An 18,143-nucleotide genomic window follows, 5' to 3' on the forward strand; every position below is an offset into this window, starting at 1 on the left:
TAAAGGCCAAGAGCAACACATGACACAACAAGTGGTATGCATGTTTTCAGTTTTGTCACCTATACAATAGATATTACCTTCTTCTTACTAAATTGAAACAAATGTACAACTTAAAATGTAAGTGATGGTACTGAATTATTTGAGACGATTGGCAGAACCTGGACGTGGCCTATCGCAGGAAAGGTTGATACGACCAAATGTTAATCATACAATCTGCATGTAAAGCAAAACCCCAAAAGACGATAAATAGTAAATATTGAATGCAGAAGCCCAGAAAGAGGCCATCATTAAAGAGAACGCAAGAGACTAATTACTAAATACAAAAAAAACGAAGGTACCATGATGCCTCCATAAAGCTAGATGCAACTTTATAACACAAAGGCCATTATAAAATTGGTTCACTTGTTGGGCAGTTACGTCCTGTACCCTCATTTTGTGACATTTATCAGTAAACATATTTTAATATCTACATATCTGGTGGAAATTTCTGCTGAATGTATGAAAAGCATACTCTTACAGCCTACTGTCTTCCTCCAACAGCACTGATAACAACCACACAGGTGTTCACAGATGAGACCACACATTCTGCAATTGTGACCACAGACCTGGCAGTAGGAACTGGAAATGCAACAGAAGGAATTCCAACAATAACAACAAGTGTCACTTCAGCATTGTTTAAAGGCAGTGAGAGCTCAACAGCAGTGGGATCCACAGCTAGCACATCCTCAACTCAGGTGACCAAAGCCGTCTCCACTGAGAAGAGCACAATGTACACAGCAGCAGTGCCAGTAGCAACAGGCTCAACACTGCACACAACCACGTCCTCACTCTCAATACCTTCAGATCAAACTAACATGACCCCTTCTACTGTTGGGCAAGTAACATTTGCTAAATCCACAGAACAAACCAATTTAACTTCGGAAGCTATTGTAACAAGCACAGTATCTAGAACATCGTCATCCACCATTACTGAATCATCTAGAGCAACACATGAGGCAACAAGTGGTATGTATGCACACAGTTTTCCCACTTTCATCATAGATATATGTTGGTTATTTTATTTCTTAACATTGAAAAATGTAAAGCTTAGAATTTGAGTTAATTTAGGGAATTATTGGAGAAGATTGTCAGATTGAGTGTAATTGCCTATCACAGGAGAGGAGGACTCTTGCTCATACTGAATGCAGAAGCCCACACAGATGGGACAGTGAGTCCTTGCCATAAGCATGATTCAAAATTGGCAATTATTGACGCAGCAGATCTGCATACCTGTATATGGGTTCAATTACAGTGTCTTAAATAGGTCTCTTATTGTCAAATCCTTTTTATGGCATTTAGCAAGCCTTCAGACAGTGTTCAGATAAAATAGGAGAGATCCAACCATCACAGGCTTTTTTATGACTCTAATCCATGTATTGGATTGCTGCATCCGTTACGTTTGCTAACGATGGACACAATGAAAAAGTATTAGTGGCATAACCGGTGACAGCCTATAGTTGTCTGACCATGCAGTAAAAATATTAATCCCCAAAGACTATGGTTTGTTACAACAGCTTCACACTTGAGCCAGAAACTAAAGTTCGTGGATATATGTTAGAAATTGGGTTTCTGGTTGGCATAGGTATGCACCCTGTCCAAGCAGGAGTCAAATCCTAGAGTGGGTACGTCACTACACAACATAAACTATCCTGGGCTCACCTTCTGGTAACTTGGTTCAGCGTAGTCAGGCTTAACTTTAATAGCAACTAGCAGCCCGTCCCGACGTTGTCCGGGTATGAAATAGAATGTGTGTATTCAGATACGGTCATTCGCTTGTTCCCCGCTTGAGTCCCAGCTGCATCCCTAGTTGATGTTAGCAGGCGCGTGTCCCCCCGCTTGAGGCCTAGCTGCAGCCCTGATTCATGTTAGCAGGCGCATGTAATTAGTGTAGTGAAACGCCGCCTGAGCCCGGCTACAATCCTGGCTGATGTTAGCAGGCGCGTGTAATTTGGTTTAATGTGATAGTTCAGTAACAGCGCGCATGATAGGCTGCAGTAATTGTCCCCGCAGACACGCTCAGTCGCGTGTGCCCCCGCTTGAGGGCCAGCGGCGACCGTCTAACAATTAGAATTGTGTGAGTCTTGAATGATTGTTTCCCGCAGTTCTTATTTTTTTATGACCCACACGGACGCTCTTCGGCCCTGAGTGCTTTATAGACGCACCCAGGCCAAGCCACACACTGCGTTCGGCCCTTTCAGATGCACCCAGGCCAAGGCACACACTGCATTCGGCACCCCCAGTATGTGTGAGACAACGGGCAGTCCCCCAAGGGAGTCTTGCGAATGGTTACTTACCACACTTCGAGGTGGACGCATTTGTGACGCCCCCAGCACACGGCCACAGCAGCCGATCTAATTAATGTATGACCCAGATGGCATGAAGTGCGGAACGTAGCACATGCTTAGGCTTGAGCCTAATCATTTACAGTTTAGAAAGCGGCTGAAGACCTTCCTGTTCTGCTGAGTGATTTGTCTGAGTTGGGTCTAAAGCGCTGGTATGCCCCCGGGTAGCCAGCGCTATACAAATCTGTACTCATTCATTCATTCATTCATGCCCCCAGCGTTTGTCACGCCCCCAGTGTGCCCCTTGATGCGGCGCAATTGGCACTTCACATTGCATGAAGGGAGGACACACACCCACAGCGCGGACACACGCCCACAGCGTTTGTCACGGCCCCAGCGTGTCACGCCCCCAGCGTGCCCCTTGATGCGGCACAATTACGACTCACATGGCATGAAGGGCGGAACGTACCACACGCCCCCAGCGTTTGTCACGCCCACATCAGAACGCAGACACGCCCACAAGGGACTACTTTGCTGGCACGGTTCTCTTACCTTTTAAATGTATATGGTGGCCGTCTGCATAGCCTATGTCCTTCTGCTGCAACTGCTCTTTCCAACGCTGTATTGGGTGTTGTGATTAGTGCTGTGGTTACTGAGATTACCTGCCTCAAAGGTTTGGGCTCTCTCTTTATAATATTAGTATGGTTAGTATAGTATGGATTTTTTGCAATTTATTTTATAAATTTTTATAAAAAATGTTATCCGTCTGCATAGCCTATGTCCTTCTGCTTCAACTGCCCTTTCCAACGCTGTGTTGGGTGTTGTGATTGGTGCTGTGGTTACTGAGATTACCTGCCTCAACGTTTTGGGCTCTCTCTTTATAATATTAGCATGGATAGCATAGTATGGATTTTTTGCAATTTTGTTATACATTTTTTTATCCGTCTGCATAGCCTATGTCCTTCTGCTGCAACTGCCCTTTCCACCGCTGTATTGGGTGTTGGAATTGGTGCTGTGGTTATTGAGATTACCCGCCTCAAAGTTTTGGGCTCTCTCTTTATAATATTAGTATGGATAGTATGGATTTTTTGCAATTTTCTTAATACATTTTTTTATCCGTCGGCATAGCCTATGTCCTTCTGCTGCAACTGCCCTTTCCAACGCTGTATTGGGTGTTGTGATTGGTGCTGTGGTTACTGAGATTACCCGCCTGAAAGGTTTGGGCTCTCTCTTTATAATATTAGTATGGATAGTATAGTATGGATTTTTTGCAATTTTTTAATAAATTGTTTTATCCGTCTGCATAGCCTATGTCCTTCTGCTGCAACTGCCCTTTCCAACGCTGTATTGGGTGTTGTGATTGGTGCTGTGGTTACTGAGATTACCCGTCTCAAAGGTTTGGGCTCTCTCTTTATAATATTAGTATGGATATGGATAGTATAGTATGGATTTTTTGCAATTTTTTTAATACATTTTTTTATCCATCTGCATAGCCTATGTCCTTCTGCTGCAACTGCCCTTTCCAACGCTGTAATGGGTGTTGGAATTGGTGCTGTGGTTATTGAGATTACCCGCCTCAAAGTTTTGGGCTCTCTCTTTATAATATTAGTATGGATAGTATGGATTTTTTGCAATTTTCTTAATACATTTTTTTATCCGTCTGCATAGCCTATGTCCTTCTGCTGCAACTGCCCTTTCCAACGCTGTATTGGGTGTTGTGATTGGTGCTGTGGTTACTGAGATTACCCGCCTCAAAGGTTTGGGCTCTCTCTTTATAATATTAGTATGGATATGGATAGTATAGTATGGATTTCTTGCAATTTTTTTAATACATTTTTTTATCCATCTGCATAGCCTATGTCCTTCTGCTGCAACTGCCCTTTGCAATGCTGTATTGGGTGTTGTGATTGGTGCTGTGGTTACTGAGATTACCCGCCTCAAAGGTTTGGGCTCTCTCTTTATAATATTAGTATGGATAGTATGGATTTTTTGCAATTTTTTTTATACATTTTTTTATCTGTCTGCATAGCCTATGTCCTTCTGCTGCAACTGCCCTTTCCAACGCTGTATTGGGTGTTGTGATTGGTGCTGTGGTTACTGAGATTACCCGCCTCAAAGCTTTGGGCTCTCTCTTTATAATATTAGTATGGATAGTATGTATTTTTTGCAAATTTGTTTATACATTTTTTTATCCGTCTGCATAGCCTATGTCCTTCTGCTGCAACTGCCCTTTCCAATGCTGTATTGGGTGTTGTGATTGGTACTGTGGTTACTGAGATTACCCGCCTTAAAGCTTTGGGCTCTCTCTTTATAATATTAGTATGGATGGATAGTAAGGATTTTTTGCAATTTTTTTTATACATTTTTTTATCCGTCTGCATACCCTATGTCCTTCTGCTGCAACTGCCCTTTCCAACGCTGTATTGGGTGTTGTGATTGGTGCTGTGGTTACTGAGATTACCCGCCTCAAAGGTTTGGGCTCTCTCTTTATAATATTAGTATGGATTTGTGCAACACTTAAACAGTTTAGGAAAATAGGACCTAATTCCATAAATAAAATAGGACAACAATCCAATCAGTGGAAGTCAAACTATGAATTGCTAAAAAATAAATGCAAATATAGGACTTAGAAGCAAATAGCACCTAAAGAGTTAATTGGTTGCACTGCACTGGGACAAAGTCAAGAGTTCAGGCTGACCACGATGGAGCGCGGGCCGGATACGGGACCAAAAAACATGAATGTTGTTGATTGATTGAGGCTGCTGGGCCTCATCGCTTCCTGCATCCTGTTGATAAACGATTACCATTGGTATATGCAAGGATTGCAGTGGAACTTGAAACCCCAGTCAGCAATGCATCAGGGGAATCTCTGATCTGGTCTAGATATCAGAGTAAACTGCAAAAGACCTGCAGTGGTGGCTCATGAACTGTGATTGGGTCAACAGCAGACGTCTCTCTCTTCCCTACCCAGAGCTGACAGTGGTGAAAGTTGCGTCACTTCTGGGTTGGGGCAGCCATTTGTGAGAGGTGGAGATCAGAGACCTTGGCCCCTAGCAGAGTCTCACCTCTTCATCAGTCTCAACTGAGAGCGAGCCGACTGGCATTGAAAACCTTTTTACCTTCCTTTATGGACAGGCTAGTTCAGGTGTTTACGGATAAAACCAACGCTATGTGGTATTGCTAAAATTAGGGTGGGTGGTTGTGGTCTTGGACTCTATGCAATAGGGTCTGTGTCTCTGGACATGGCATGAACCTCAGGGGATTTCTTTGTGGTTCAACATCTGGCGTGCTCTCTGAACACTAAAGTAGACTAACTCGGCCATTGATGCCTAGCTGATCACAAATGGAGTCTTCATCCAGAGGTGGTGTAAGGTCTCTATCAAGAGTTGGGACGACCTTCGTTAAATCTGTTTGTCATATTCAAGAAGGTGTATGGTCAGTGTTGCAGTAACAGGACAGGGTGCTGCACCTGAAACTATCCACACTTCACCGTCATGCATGGAGATTGAGCGGAAACAATTGAGGGTTTTTGATCTCCCTCCCAAATTATGTGAGGCCATTCTAGCAGCCAGACATTCTTCTACCAAACCCATCCATGCCTGCCAATGGGACAGCACTGTGGCTTGGTGTATCTCCAAATCAGTTGCTCCTCTATCTGCACTGTTCTATGACGTTCTCCTTTTTGTTCTTTCACTGGCCCAGCAAGGCTGTGCTTTGGGCACAGTCAAAGAATTTCTGATAGATACATTTGCCAGTAGATTCCTCACCTTGTGAATATCCCCTTGCGTCAGCAACATTCGGAAATTCTTTTTCGTAGCCTCGCGCCGACGTGGACTTGGACGTCATAGAGACACGGCATCGCACGCGACTCCGCTGACGTCACCGACGCCTATAATAGGCCCACGCCGGCATGATGACATCAGTTCCCTTTTTTCTGCGTCGTCAACGCTAACGGTTTCGGGAATCTCAGTAGCCAACTGGTACTCTGTTGCCTTATTGTTGCCGCTTTCTGCTTCTTTGTTTCTTGTCTCTTCACAATGTTAACAAAGAAGACCGGCTTCAAGCCCTGCAGGGAGTGCGGGAAAATGATGTCCATAACTGACCCGCACGAGGACTGCATTTGGTGTTTGAGCTCTGATCACGATGTGGATGGATGTTCATCTTGTTGGAATATGAACCCGAAGGCCCTGAGGGAAAGAGAGACCAAACTCCTGGTAGCGAAGCTGAAGGCTGGGATAGGAAAATCTTCGAGGTCTCGTTCTCGAAGGGCGAGGTCGAGGTCGAGGTCGAAGTCAAGATCCGGATCTCGAGAGGAGTAGTCTTCGAGTTCCGCTTCAGACCATGCTTCGAAGTCGAGAAGGAAGCATAAGAAGAAGAGGCATGAGTCTCGACTTCGTTCTGGTAGGGAGTCGGGCTCGAGGTCGAGGTCACCGAAGAAGGTATGTTCTAAGGTGGCTACGCTGGATGTCTCGTATCATGAAGGTGAGGCCTCGTCTTCGAAGTAGCGGGTACAGTCGCCGACTCCAGCTTCGAATCCGTCTTCAGCCCGAGATGAGGAAGAGGTTCAGATGGATGTGGATTCTGCGCCTGTCGAAGAGCCGAATCCGAACCCTCAACAAGACCAGCCTGAGGGTTTCCAGCCACCCTTTCCAGCCCCAGGCCAGGACCCATCTGCGTTTTTGAACGCTATGTATGGTGTCTTTTCAAGGGCGTTGTACCCCTCTGGCGCACCTTTGGGTCCCATGGTTCCTCTGGCCTTCAATTTAGGAGTCCAACACTCCTATCCTCGTTGCTCCATTCATGCTCCGACGCCGCCATGGCAATATCCGGCTCTGCCAAAGTCGTCGCCCGCTCCAGATCGACCTCGAGGGCATCCCACTGAGCCATCGGATTCGGTACCGACGTCGATCCCGGCTCCGTCAGAGCCGTTGGTGGATCCGGCTGAGAGGCGTGTAAAGGAGAGGTCCCGAAGGGAAGCACAACGCCTTTTGGAAGAGCAAAGGTATATAGAGTCACACCCTGATATGGAGGAGGGTAAACTGGAGGAGGACTGTTTTGAGGAACTGGCTGATGCTTGTAGCCTGGATTTCTCTCCAGAGTGGGAGTTGCCATCAGGCTCCGATACACCTTCTAAGGACGTCCAGCCTTATCATGTAGTGATGAGGAAGGCGGCGGAACTTCTACAATTGACATTGCCAACAGTGGAGTTTAAGTCCAATCTCTTTACAGAAGTTTTGCATTCGCCTAGCTCTGTGGTAGAACCATTGCTTCCGTTTAATGATGCCTTAACGGAACCCATTTTGGAGTTGTGGAAAAAACCACTGTCAGCTCCTGCGGTATCCAAGAGTGTGGAGAGAAGGTACAGAGTTGCACCTCAAGACCCTGCTTTTTTGACGTCTCATCCATCACCAGAGAGTCTAGTCATACAAGCAGCCTGTTCCAAAAAGAATGTGAGTGCCTTTCCCCAGGTCCCCGGTGATAAGGAGGCAAAGAAACAGGATCAGGTGGCTAAAAAGACCTTCTCCTCTGCAAGTATGGCGTTGAAGTCAACTAATGCCACTTGCCTGATGGGGAGGTATGTGCATGCCCTTATGGATACTATGCGTACTTTAGCTCCTAAGATTCCTGATGCCAACAGGAAGGATTTTGAGGAGGTAATATCAGATGCACAGGCTGCGGCACGCCAAGTGATACAGAGTGGTCTGGACACTGCGGACTCGGTGGCACGTATCATGGGCACTGCGGTTGCCACTAGAAGATCAGCTTGGCTGAAATCTTCAGACTTTTCGGCAGATGTTCAGGCGGCTTTGCTGGATCTGCCGTTTGATGGATCTGGTCTCTTTGGAAAAAAAGCTGATACGGCCTTGGAGAGATTTAAAGACAGTAGGGCGACTGCTAAATCTTTAGGTCTCCAGATCAGAGGTTCTTCGGCCAGGAGATTCAGGGGTTTTGGTCGCTCTTCCTTTCGGAATTACCGACAAGGTCAGAAGCAGCAACAACAACAGCAGCAGCAAAATTCCATGTACAGATCTTACAGGGGAAAGCAAAGAGCGCGTCCTCGTGGACGTCAGGCCTCTTCCTCCTCCACCTCCTCCAACCCTCCAGCCACAGAAAAGCAGCCATAGATCTGCCATTCAGGATCATGTGGGTCCGGTGGGGGGTCGACTTACCCATTTTCTACGGGATTTGGAATCTGTTCCATCAGATCTTTGGGTTCTCAATCTCATAGAAAATGGGTATGCCCTTCCCTTTCGGGAATTCCCTCCCAATTACCCTCCTTGCCAAGGTTTTTGCACGGAGGAACACCTGTTACTTCTGCAGGAGGAGGTTCAGACTCTATTAAGAAAGGGTGCGATAGAGGTGGTCCCAGAGCAGGAAAGGGGTCTGGGATGCTACTCCCGGTATTTCCTGATTCCCAAGAAGGATGGCAGACTTCGTCCAATCCTGGATCTCAGGATCTTGAATCTCTATCTAAAACAAGAGAAATTCAAGATGCTCACCCTTGCTCAGGTTATTCAAGTGCTGCTGGAAGAAGACTGGATGGTGTCGCTCGACTTGCAGGATGCGTACTTTCACATCCCAATCCTGAAGTCGCACAGGAAGTATCTCCGTTTTACGGTGGGATGGCAACACTATCAGTTTGCGGTCCTTCCTTTTGGAATTACTACTGCGCCTCGAGTCTTTACCAAGGTGATGACGCTGGTGGCAGCACATCTCAGAAGGTCGGGGGTTCCAGTATTCCCCTATTTGGGCGACTGGCTGATCAAAGCAGAGTCGTCAGAGAGAGTGCTCCAACATCTGCAAGTGACAACCCAGTTGTTGTACAGGTTGGGTTTTTCGATAAATGTACCCAAGTCTCACCTGGTGCCCTCCCAGCGCATCCTTTTCATAGGTGCTGTACTGGACACAACTGTATGTCGTGCATTCCCTCCTCCTCAAAGGATTCGCGACATACAGGAAATGATTCCTTTATTTTACAATGGAGCGGTCGTTCCAGTCCTGAAGGTCCCTCGTCTGCTCGATCTGATGGCTTCCTGCATTCTGTTGGTCAACCATGCACACTGGCACATGAGGGCACTCCAGTGGTGCCTCCGCAGACAGTGGTTTCAACACAACGGAGATCTCAGGGAGTCGGTGAGGATCTCCAGAGAAGCTGCTGCGGATCTGTCTTGGTGGGCCTGGAAGGCAACCTGTCTCAGGGGAAGCCTTTTCAGCTGCCTCCTCCGGTGGCCACAGTAATAACGGATGCATCCACTCTAGGGTGGGGTGCTCATCTGGGGGACCTGGAGGTCAAGCGTCTTTAGTCTCCAGAGGAAAGGTTGCTTCACATCAACCTTCTGGAATTGCGGGCGATACGTTTGGCGCTCAAGGCCTTCCTCCCTTCCCTTCGCGGTCGGTCGGTCCAAGTCCTGACAGACAACACGACAGCGATGTGGTATATCAACAAGTAGGGAGGAGTGGGGTCGCAGTGGCTCTACAGAGAGGCTCTGCGTCTCTGGTCCTGGGTTCAGGACCATCAGATTTGTCTGATGGCAAATCATCTGGCCGGAGTTCTGAACGTGCGTGCAGACAGTCTCAGTCAGCAGTTATCAGCCGACCACGAGTGTAGGCTTCACCCGGAGGTGGTTTGTCACGTCTTTCGGACGTGGGGGACTCCTCGGGTGGACCTGTTTGTCTCTCGCGAGAATGCTCACTGCCCGTCATTCTGCAGTCTACAGTATCCGATGCAAGGAGCCTTGGGGGACGCGTTTCAGTTGAGTTGGGGAAGACAACTCCTTTACGCTTTTCCTCCCATATCTTTGATTCCTCGGGTTCTGAGGAAGATTCGCCAAGACCGGGACCAAGTCATATTGGTCGCCCCGGATTGGCCAAGAAGGGTGTGGTATACAGATCTTCTCCACCTCTCCTCTCACCCGCCGCTCCATCTCCCTCACAGGGCAGACCTCCCCTCTCAGATGGAGGGGCAGGTTCCACACCCCCACCTCCAGACATTACATCTTCATGCCTGGAGATTGAACGGGGCAACTTGAATTCTTTTTCTCTCCCACAAGATGTGGTGGATGTCATTCTTTCAGCTAGACGTGACTCCACTAAGTCCATCTATTCATATAGATGGTCTAGATTTGTCACCTGGTGTCGGGAGAAATCTGTTGACCCTTTGAAAGCCCATTTATCTGATGTTCTCCAGTTTGCTCTCTTTTTGGTGCAGCAAGGACTTGCTGTTGCCACAGTCAAGGGTTATCTCTCGGCTTTGTCCGCGTTTCTGTGTTTGCCGGACCAGCCGTCTCTTTTCAAATCTCCTTTAGTTTTAAGATTTTTGAAGGGTCTCATTAATAAATTCCCTCCTACTCCCTTTATTGTGCCTCAGTGGGACTTAAATATTGTCTTAACGTACTTGATGGGTGCTCCCTTACAAGTGTACTATGAGGCTTTTGACTTTTAAAACAGTCTTCCTGGTTGCTATTACCTCGGCAAGGAGGATAAGTGAGCTTCAAGCTCTTAGTTCCAAGCCCCCATTCTTGACCATTCATGCTGATCGAATGGTTCTTAGGACCAGGGCTGCTTTTCTCCCTAAGGTGGTGACTCCCTTCCACCTTGGTCAATCCATTACCCTCCCTACCTTTTATCCTCTTCCCCACCCTTCCAAGGAGGAGGAGAGGTTACACCGTCTGGGCCCTAGGAGGGCGGTGTGCTTCTACCTGGACAGAACTAGAGACTGCTGTGTGGATGACCAGCTCTTCGTTGGTTTTTCTGACTGCAAAAAAGGAAGAGCGGTTCATAAAAGAACTATTTCAAGATGGATCATCCTCTGTATAAAGATCTGCTACTCTTTTGCTGGTAAGGATCCTCCAGAGTGCATAAGGGCTCATTCTACAAGAGCTAAGTTGTCAACCTCGGCTTTGTCTAGAGGTGTTCCTGTAGAGGATATTTGTAGGGCCGCAACTTGGTCCTCCCTCCACACTTTCGCGAGGCATTACTGCCTGGATACCGAGGTGAGGAGGGACGGCCACTTTGCGCGCTCTCTCCTCCAGGATTTCCTGGTATAGCAGGGTGGACACCCTCCTCCGGGATTGGGGACTGCTATTGGACTCTATTCACAAGGTGAGGAATCCACTGGCAGACGTATCTATCAGAAGAACAAGTTACTTACCTTCGGTAATGCTTTTTCTGGTAGATACAGTATCTGCCTGTGGATTCCTCACTGACCCACCCGCCTCCCCGTTGTCCACTCCTCTATACCAGAATATCTGTATTGTGTTTGTTGTATGGTCAAAGAAAATGTGTTATTTCAAATGTTTGCTTACATTGGCTTCACACTGTGTGTGTTACTTTGACTATCGTGTATTGTGTATACTATGTACATTTCTACTGTCATTGGTCCGTTCGTGTGCCTTGAAGGCACGGAAAAATGGGTGGAACTGATGTCATCACGCCGGCGTGGGCCTATTATAGGCGTCGGTGACGTCAGCGGAGTCGCGTGCGATGCCGTGTCTTTATGACGTCCAAGTCCACGTCGGCGCGAGGCTACGAAAAAGAATTTCCGAATGTTGCTGACGCAAGGGGATATTCACAAGGTAAGGAATCCACAGGCAGATACTGTATCTACCAGAAAAAGCGTTACCGAAGGTAAGTAACTTGTTCCTCTGTCCCCTATTTCTGCTTTCCTACAGTTGACGGATCAACCTTATATGTTTCGTCCCATGCATTATGCCCAAATGGGACTTGAATTTGTTTCTCAACTTCCTCATGTTTTCTCTGTTTGAGCCGATGCATAGCTGCCCTTTACGGCTCCTAACCATCAATACTATTTTCCTTGTGGCATCTTCCTGGAGGGCTGGCAAATTACAAGAACTTTCTATTGACCCTTCCCACACTTCATCCTTCCCAGACAAACTGGTTCTTAGAACTTGAGCATCCTTTTTTCTAAAGGTGGTCATACCTTTTGACGTTGGGCAAAACATCACCCTGCCTCCCTTTTCCCCCCTTCTCATCTTTCTAAAGAAGAGTAGAAACTCCACCGTCTGAATCCAAAAAGACCATTATTGTTTTATATTGATCATGCCAAAGAATTAAGGGTCATATTTGGATTTGCAGTGGCAAAGAAAAGGTAAGCAACTCAAAAGAGAACCATCTCTTGATGGATCATTCTTTATGGTAAGATCTGCTACGCAATGGCCAAGAAACAGCCCCTTGAAGGCTTTAGAGCTCACCCTACCAGAGCTACAACTGTGACCACTACGTTGGCTAGAGGAGTACCAGTGGGGACATCTATCAGGCACCTACATGGGCATCACTGCACACATTTGCCAAACCCTACTACATCGACAGTCAGATCTGATGAGACGGCACTTTGCTTGTTAGGTCCTCCAGTATATCTTAGTCTAAATTGTCGGCAGTCCCACCTCCGGGGAGAGATTGCTTTGGGATCTATTCCAAGGTAAGGAACCTGTGGCTAGAAGTCCCTATCGGATGAACAAGTTACTTACTTTCAGTAACACCTTATTTGGTAGAAACTCTATCTAGCCACAGATTCCTTACCTTTAGCTTGATAGTACAAAATGGTGGTGGAGAGCTCAATGCTTCTGGTGCGAAAAATCAGTCAAGAACTGAGGTGAGTACACTGGATTGGCACCTATATAGGCAAAACATATAGGGCCTCATTTATTAAAAGTGCCGCATCGCTGCGTGAAAACAGCGATGCGTCACTTTTCACTGCGCCCTCCTTGCGAGACCAATGATGCGTCATATTTACAGTATGACGCATCATGGCGCAAGGAGTTACAGATACGTCAGTATTTCTGACGTATCTGTAAGCGCAAAAGTGACGCATTGCTGGAGTGTGTCAAAAAAGTGACGCAACTCCAGCAATGCATCCTATCACATGGGGAAAGCCTTATGTGAAAGGGCCTGCGTCAGTCTTACGCCTGCTGTGAGGCAGGCGCAAGATTTTGACGCAACAGCGTCCTAAAAGTGACGCAGTGAAATCTCAAAGATTTCACTGCGTCACTATTACAAGGCTTTTTGCGGGTGAACGCCCCCTCTGCATACATTATACCTGACGCAGGTATAATGTAGCGCAGGGGTTTACAAAGTGACGCATCTGCTTAGATGCGTCACTTTGTAAATAGTGCGCATCAGGAGGCATGTTTTACGCCGCCGATGCGTCACAAAAAGTGACGCATCGGAAGCGCAAAACTGACGCAAGGCCTCATAAATGAGGCCCCCTATTTGCAGTGCAGACGTCACCAACTGTGCCACCAGGAGTGAAACAATGCCACCTATTGGCACACGAGGGGATTGCACAAAAATGTCCAGATCCAATCGGGTGCCTGGTGACATTCTAAGTGGGGCTAGATAAGAGATGTGCTTGTTGCAGTTGTGTCTGTTGTTGATGTCTCAATGCCATTAGACAACGGTTAGGTGTCACTTGTTATGGCTGTAACTCCTTTTGTGGAATTCTGGTGTTTTCTGTCAAACCAACACTACACAGCTACCAAGAGTGGAAGCCCGTTGATGGCAACTTATTTGATTCAATCTGTTGCTCCTCCTAGTGTAGGCCCTAAGACTGTGGGCAGAGCAGGTTTGAGGTGCAGTGGGGGGTTTGGCCAGAAAATTCCCCATCAGAAAAGCAGTAATTCCCTCCCAAGTCTGCGGTTCAGTAACTATATTATTTAAGAACAGTTTAACTTGGTCACATTGATGATAAATATATACATATAAAAATGTATTCTCCAACAGCCACAATAACAATTACAGAACTGATGACAGTTGAGACCACGCATTCTGTCACTGGAAGCACAGACCTGGCAGCAGGAACTGAACATGCAACATAAGGAATTTTAACAATAACAACAAGTGACACTTCAGCATTGTTTAAAGGTAGTGAGAGCTGAAGTACGCTGACATTCGCAGCAAGTTCATCCTCAACTCAGGTGAACAAAGTCATCTCCACTAACATAAGCAACCAGTGCACCGAAGCAGTGTCAATATCAACAAGCTCAACACTGCATCCAACCACATCATCGCTCTCTACACCTATAGATCAAACAATTTTACCTTCTTTCTGTAGGACAGTGGGGTCTGCAATCCTATGGTCACCCCCGATTTTTGCTTTTTGCTTCACTGGTTTACGACTTTCCCTGGCTGTGGGCCTGCTAATCAGACCCACAGCCTAGCTGTTCTCTATCTAAATTGACAACCATGTACTTTAGGTGCATTTACCAATTGGTACTGGGCCACCTTATCAGTCCCTGTACAGTGTACCTTAGGTATCCAGGGCATAGGTGTACACAGGGCCTACCAGGGGCTGAAGCATGTATTATGCCACCCCTGGCTGGCCATCTAAAACTGACACAACTGGCTGCAAGACAGCTGGGGCAAGGTGGTGTAATCACCCTTTGCTATAGATATAGTATACCTATATCTAACCCTAAAATGGACACATATATTCCTATCAGTCACTCCTATGGCAGGCCTTATCAATCCTGAAGGCAGAGTGCTTGGAATTATGTGAGATGGTGCTCTGGCATGAGCTGAGCCCATCTGCAGCTTGTGGAACCAAGTCCTAATAGCTGTTCCATGATAACGCTATACCATATACTCTTAAGTGCATTATCAACCTCGCGGTTAAATGCTAACTCTGGTATAACATTATCAAAACATGTCGAGTAAGGTGTCATACGAATTGGAAGACTACCCCCTCGCCAATTCTGGCGACGGGGGTAGCATTCCACCCTTCTAGAGGGGCACGACATGTATGTAACTGTGAACCCCGGTTAAAGTTAACTCGAGCCTTGGCATCACAAAATGGATGCTGCCACCACAGACACAAGTCTGACCTCCTGCTGCTGGGAGTCCTTCCAGCGAGGGAGGCCTGGACAAAGGGTTTCCTGCCTTGGGAGGTGCTAGCACCACCCCAGACAGGATTTGGTGTATTGGGAAGGATAGACCTGAAAGGAATGAGACATGCCTGGGGCACACAAGGTGTCCTGTGCATACACCGGTTCAAACCAGTTGCTGGGGCATCCCTGCCCCAGCTCTGGCGCGAAACCGGACAAACAATAGGGGGTGTAACCACCCCCCTTCCTGGTCCCACCCAGGGGAGGGACCTAGTCACCAGTACAGCCCCCTTTAGCAGGATAAAGGTAGGAGCTGGTCCCATTCCAAATTAGATTATCCTGAACAACTTTACAAGAAGAAACTCTGGACTTCGACGTTCTGCTCCACAGAAGACTGAAGAATCTCCCTTGTGGGCAAGGAGTGTCCACCCTGCAACTGCAGGCACCATCAAGCGTCCAGCAGCTTCACTTTGTCGTCTTCCCTCGAGGATCCAGACTTCAGAGCCCGACGAGACCCAGATTCCCAGACCTCTCCGACCTCAACTCACATCTGCAGCAAAGCTGAGATCCGTGGGTGCGACGAGACACGTGGGACGGGCCATCTTAAAAGAAACAGCACTTCGCTTCCAGCACGACTCCCGAGGTAAACTCGACCAAGTGCTTTGGGGATTGAGAAGCCCCAGCCCCGAGCAGCTCATGCACCAAAGATCAGCCCTCCAGCTTCCACGAGATCTGCGTGGGGCCCTTCTGCTTGTTTGCTGCTCGACGCGTTGTCTGGTCACTTGCCGGCTGGCTAGTGGCCTCCTAGACGACGAACTTTAAATCCAACACTGCTGGTCTGGTTGCTCCAGACTGGCCCTTGCTCCCTTCCAAAAGAGGGGCACCTCGGACTCTCCTAGTCCGCACCAGACGCCTTTTCCACTCACCGCGTGGGTTGCCTTTGCCAAGGCCTGTTGACGCCGAATCCGGAACAGACACCACCGACAGGGAGAGCGTGCGTGGGACAGCTCGTGCCTCCATCCTGGTTGTCGAAGACACCACCTGGTCCACGTGGCTGCAGAGTCAAGCATCCACTCTTCACTTGATCGCGACAACGACATCTGGTTCCTTCCTGGTTCCACTCCAGTCACTGGCTAGTGACTGTGAACATTGTCCCCTCTGCTTTCAGGTCTGCAGCATCTCTGATCCACCCAAGGATCACACCGGACATCTTCCTCCTGGTCGCCTGCAGCATCTTTTCTTCCAGGCTCCATAGACTTCAACGCCGGAACCCGACACGACTTTGCACCTATGCACCCGCAGCCCGTGGGTGAGGTAACAAGAGCTTTTTGGTGCTCAAGGGTAGATTGACTCTCCTAGTGTCCAGTTCCACAGTCGTTTTAGTCCTAACTAGTCAGGATTGTCCGTACTCACCTTTTTCTTGAACTGTACTGTCCATAGACGTTGTTACGCATCTCGCGTGTGAGTTCACACACTGCACCCGCGTCCCGTGGGCCTCCTATTACTTACCTAAAGTTAGGATAGCGTAGTCCCAGGGATCCTACAGCCTCTGGACAGCTCCATTCCTTCTATCGACTTTCACATTCCATTTACTTAGTATATGGTTTGCCGTGCCCCTAGGGCACCATTGTAATTTTGTGCATCTTATCGTATTTTTCTTAAGAGATTGTCATGTGCTTAGCCCTCTGACCTCATAAAGAGTTCAGAGGTGTTTGTTATTAATAAATATATTGTTTATTTTCATAACAACCTGTGTGGTTTCCTTTCATCTGGTATTCAAGGGGTTATATTGTGGTAAAACAGCTGGCTTCACATGCCAAAAGAGTTTAGCCTAAGGCTGCTTTGTCCATGCTACCATTAGGATAGCTGGTCTATAAGGTTGACTTACAACCAATCACCATAAGGGTTGTTTGGACTGATACAAGGTGATCACTAGAACTAGTGAGCATCATATATCAGGCCAACTTCTCACACTTTCTCATCAAGAAGAGCAGCCCCTTCAATTGTTGTGCAGGTGACGCCTGCTAAATTTGCAGAGCAAACCAATTTGACTTCAAATGTAATTGTAACAAGCACAGTATCTAAAATATCAATAGCCACCATTACTGAATCATTTATCAATCCAAAGTCATCAGGAGAGCGTGCAGCTACCTCAAAAGAGGTGTTACGGCTTTAGTAACTGACTAACTTAAAGACCGGCCAGGAAACTAAACCTGAGAAAAAAACCAGGTTTTGAAGGCCTTCCTAAACTCCTGTTCTGTCTTGATCTGGCACAGGTGGGCAGGCAGAGAATTCCAGAGTTTAGCTATCTTTACTGAGAAGGACCTGCCGCCTTGTCGGGTTTTGAAATATCTCTGGTCACAAAGGTGTCACAGGGGATTGGATCTCAGCGTCCGCTCCTGATGATAGAGACTAAGGGCCCCATTAAGATGGCGGGCGGATCCCCCCCGCAGGGCCGCTGATAGTCACTGCTGGCCCGGCGGGGCGATCCACCCCACCATCCTCTCAGCAAAGGTCCCCCTACCATATTACAATGGCTTGGGGGTCCGCGGCAGACGGGAAGACCATCCGCTGCCCTTCCGGCCGGTCGACAAGTGGACCGGGCGGAAAAGGATTTAATATGGTAACGGTGTCTATTAGACACCGGCTGCCATATTAGAAAGTGTGCTGGGACATGCCTTTCCGTGATGGCCTTGCTGCTACGGAAAGGCATGCGGAGTCTGCCTGGGGGGGCCCGTTGTGGGCCCCCAGGTACTCGGGGGAGGTGGGGGTGCACATGGGGGTTACCTATGGTACCCCCCTGCAGTTCCGTGCACAACATGGCAGGCACTGCGCATGAAAGCGCACGACATGCCTTCCTGGCATTGTGGCTGGCGGTGCTGAGTGCACCGCCCGCCGCAATGTCAGGAATGCAGGATGCACCTCCCAGTGTGGCCGGTGCATCCTAATCTCTGTAACGGGACCCCCGCACCTATGGCGGGTG

General features: G+C 47.8%; 1 protein-coding gene across 1 annotated transcript in view; it reads left to right on the plus strand.

The window, feature by feature from the left end:
* Positions 1 to 18,143, plus strand: part of LOC144792796 (uncharacterized) — an 844,113-nt gene that overhangs the window by 423,304 nt on the left and 402,666 nt on the right. The window contains exon 42 of the mRNA XM_078667999.1: positions 541 to 1,005. Within this exon, the coding sequence (XP_078524125.1) occupies positions 541 to 1,005 (465 nt within the window). The remainder of the gene's footprint in view (positions 1 to 540; positions 1,006 to 18,143) is intronic.

This window comes from Lissotriton helveticus, chromosome 11 (genome assembly GCF_964261635.1).
Source record: "Lissotriton helveticus chromosome 11, aLisHel1.1, whole genome shotgun sequence".
Classification (NCBI taxonomy): domain Eukaryota; kingdom Metazoa; phylum Chordata; class Amphibia; order Caudata; family Salamandridae; genus Lissotriton; species Lissotriton helveticus.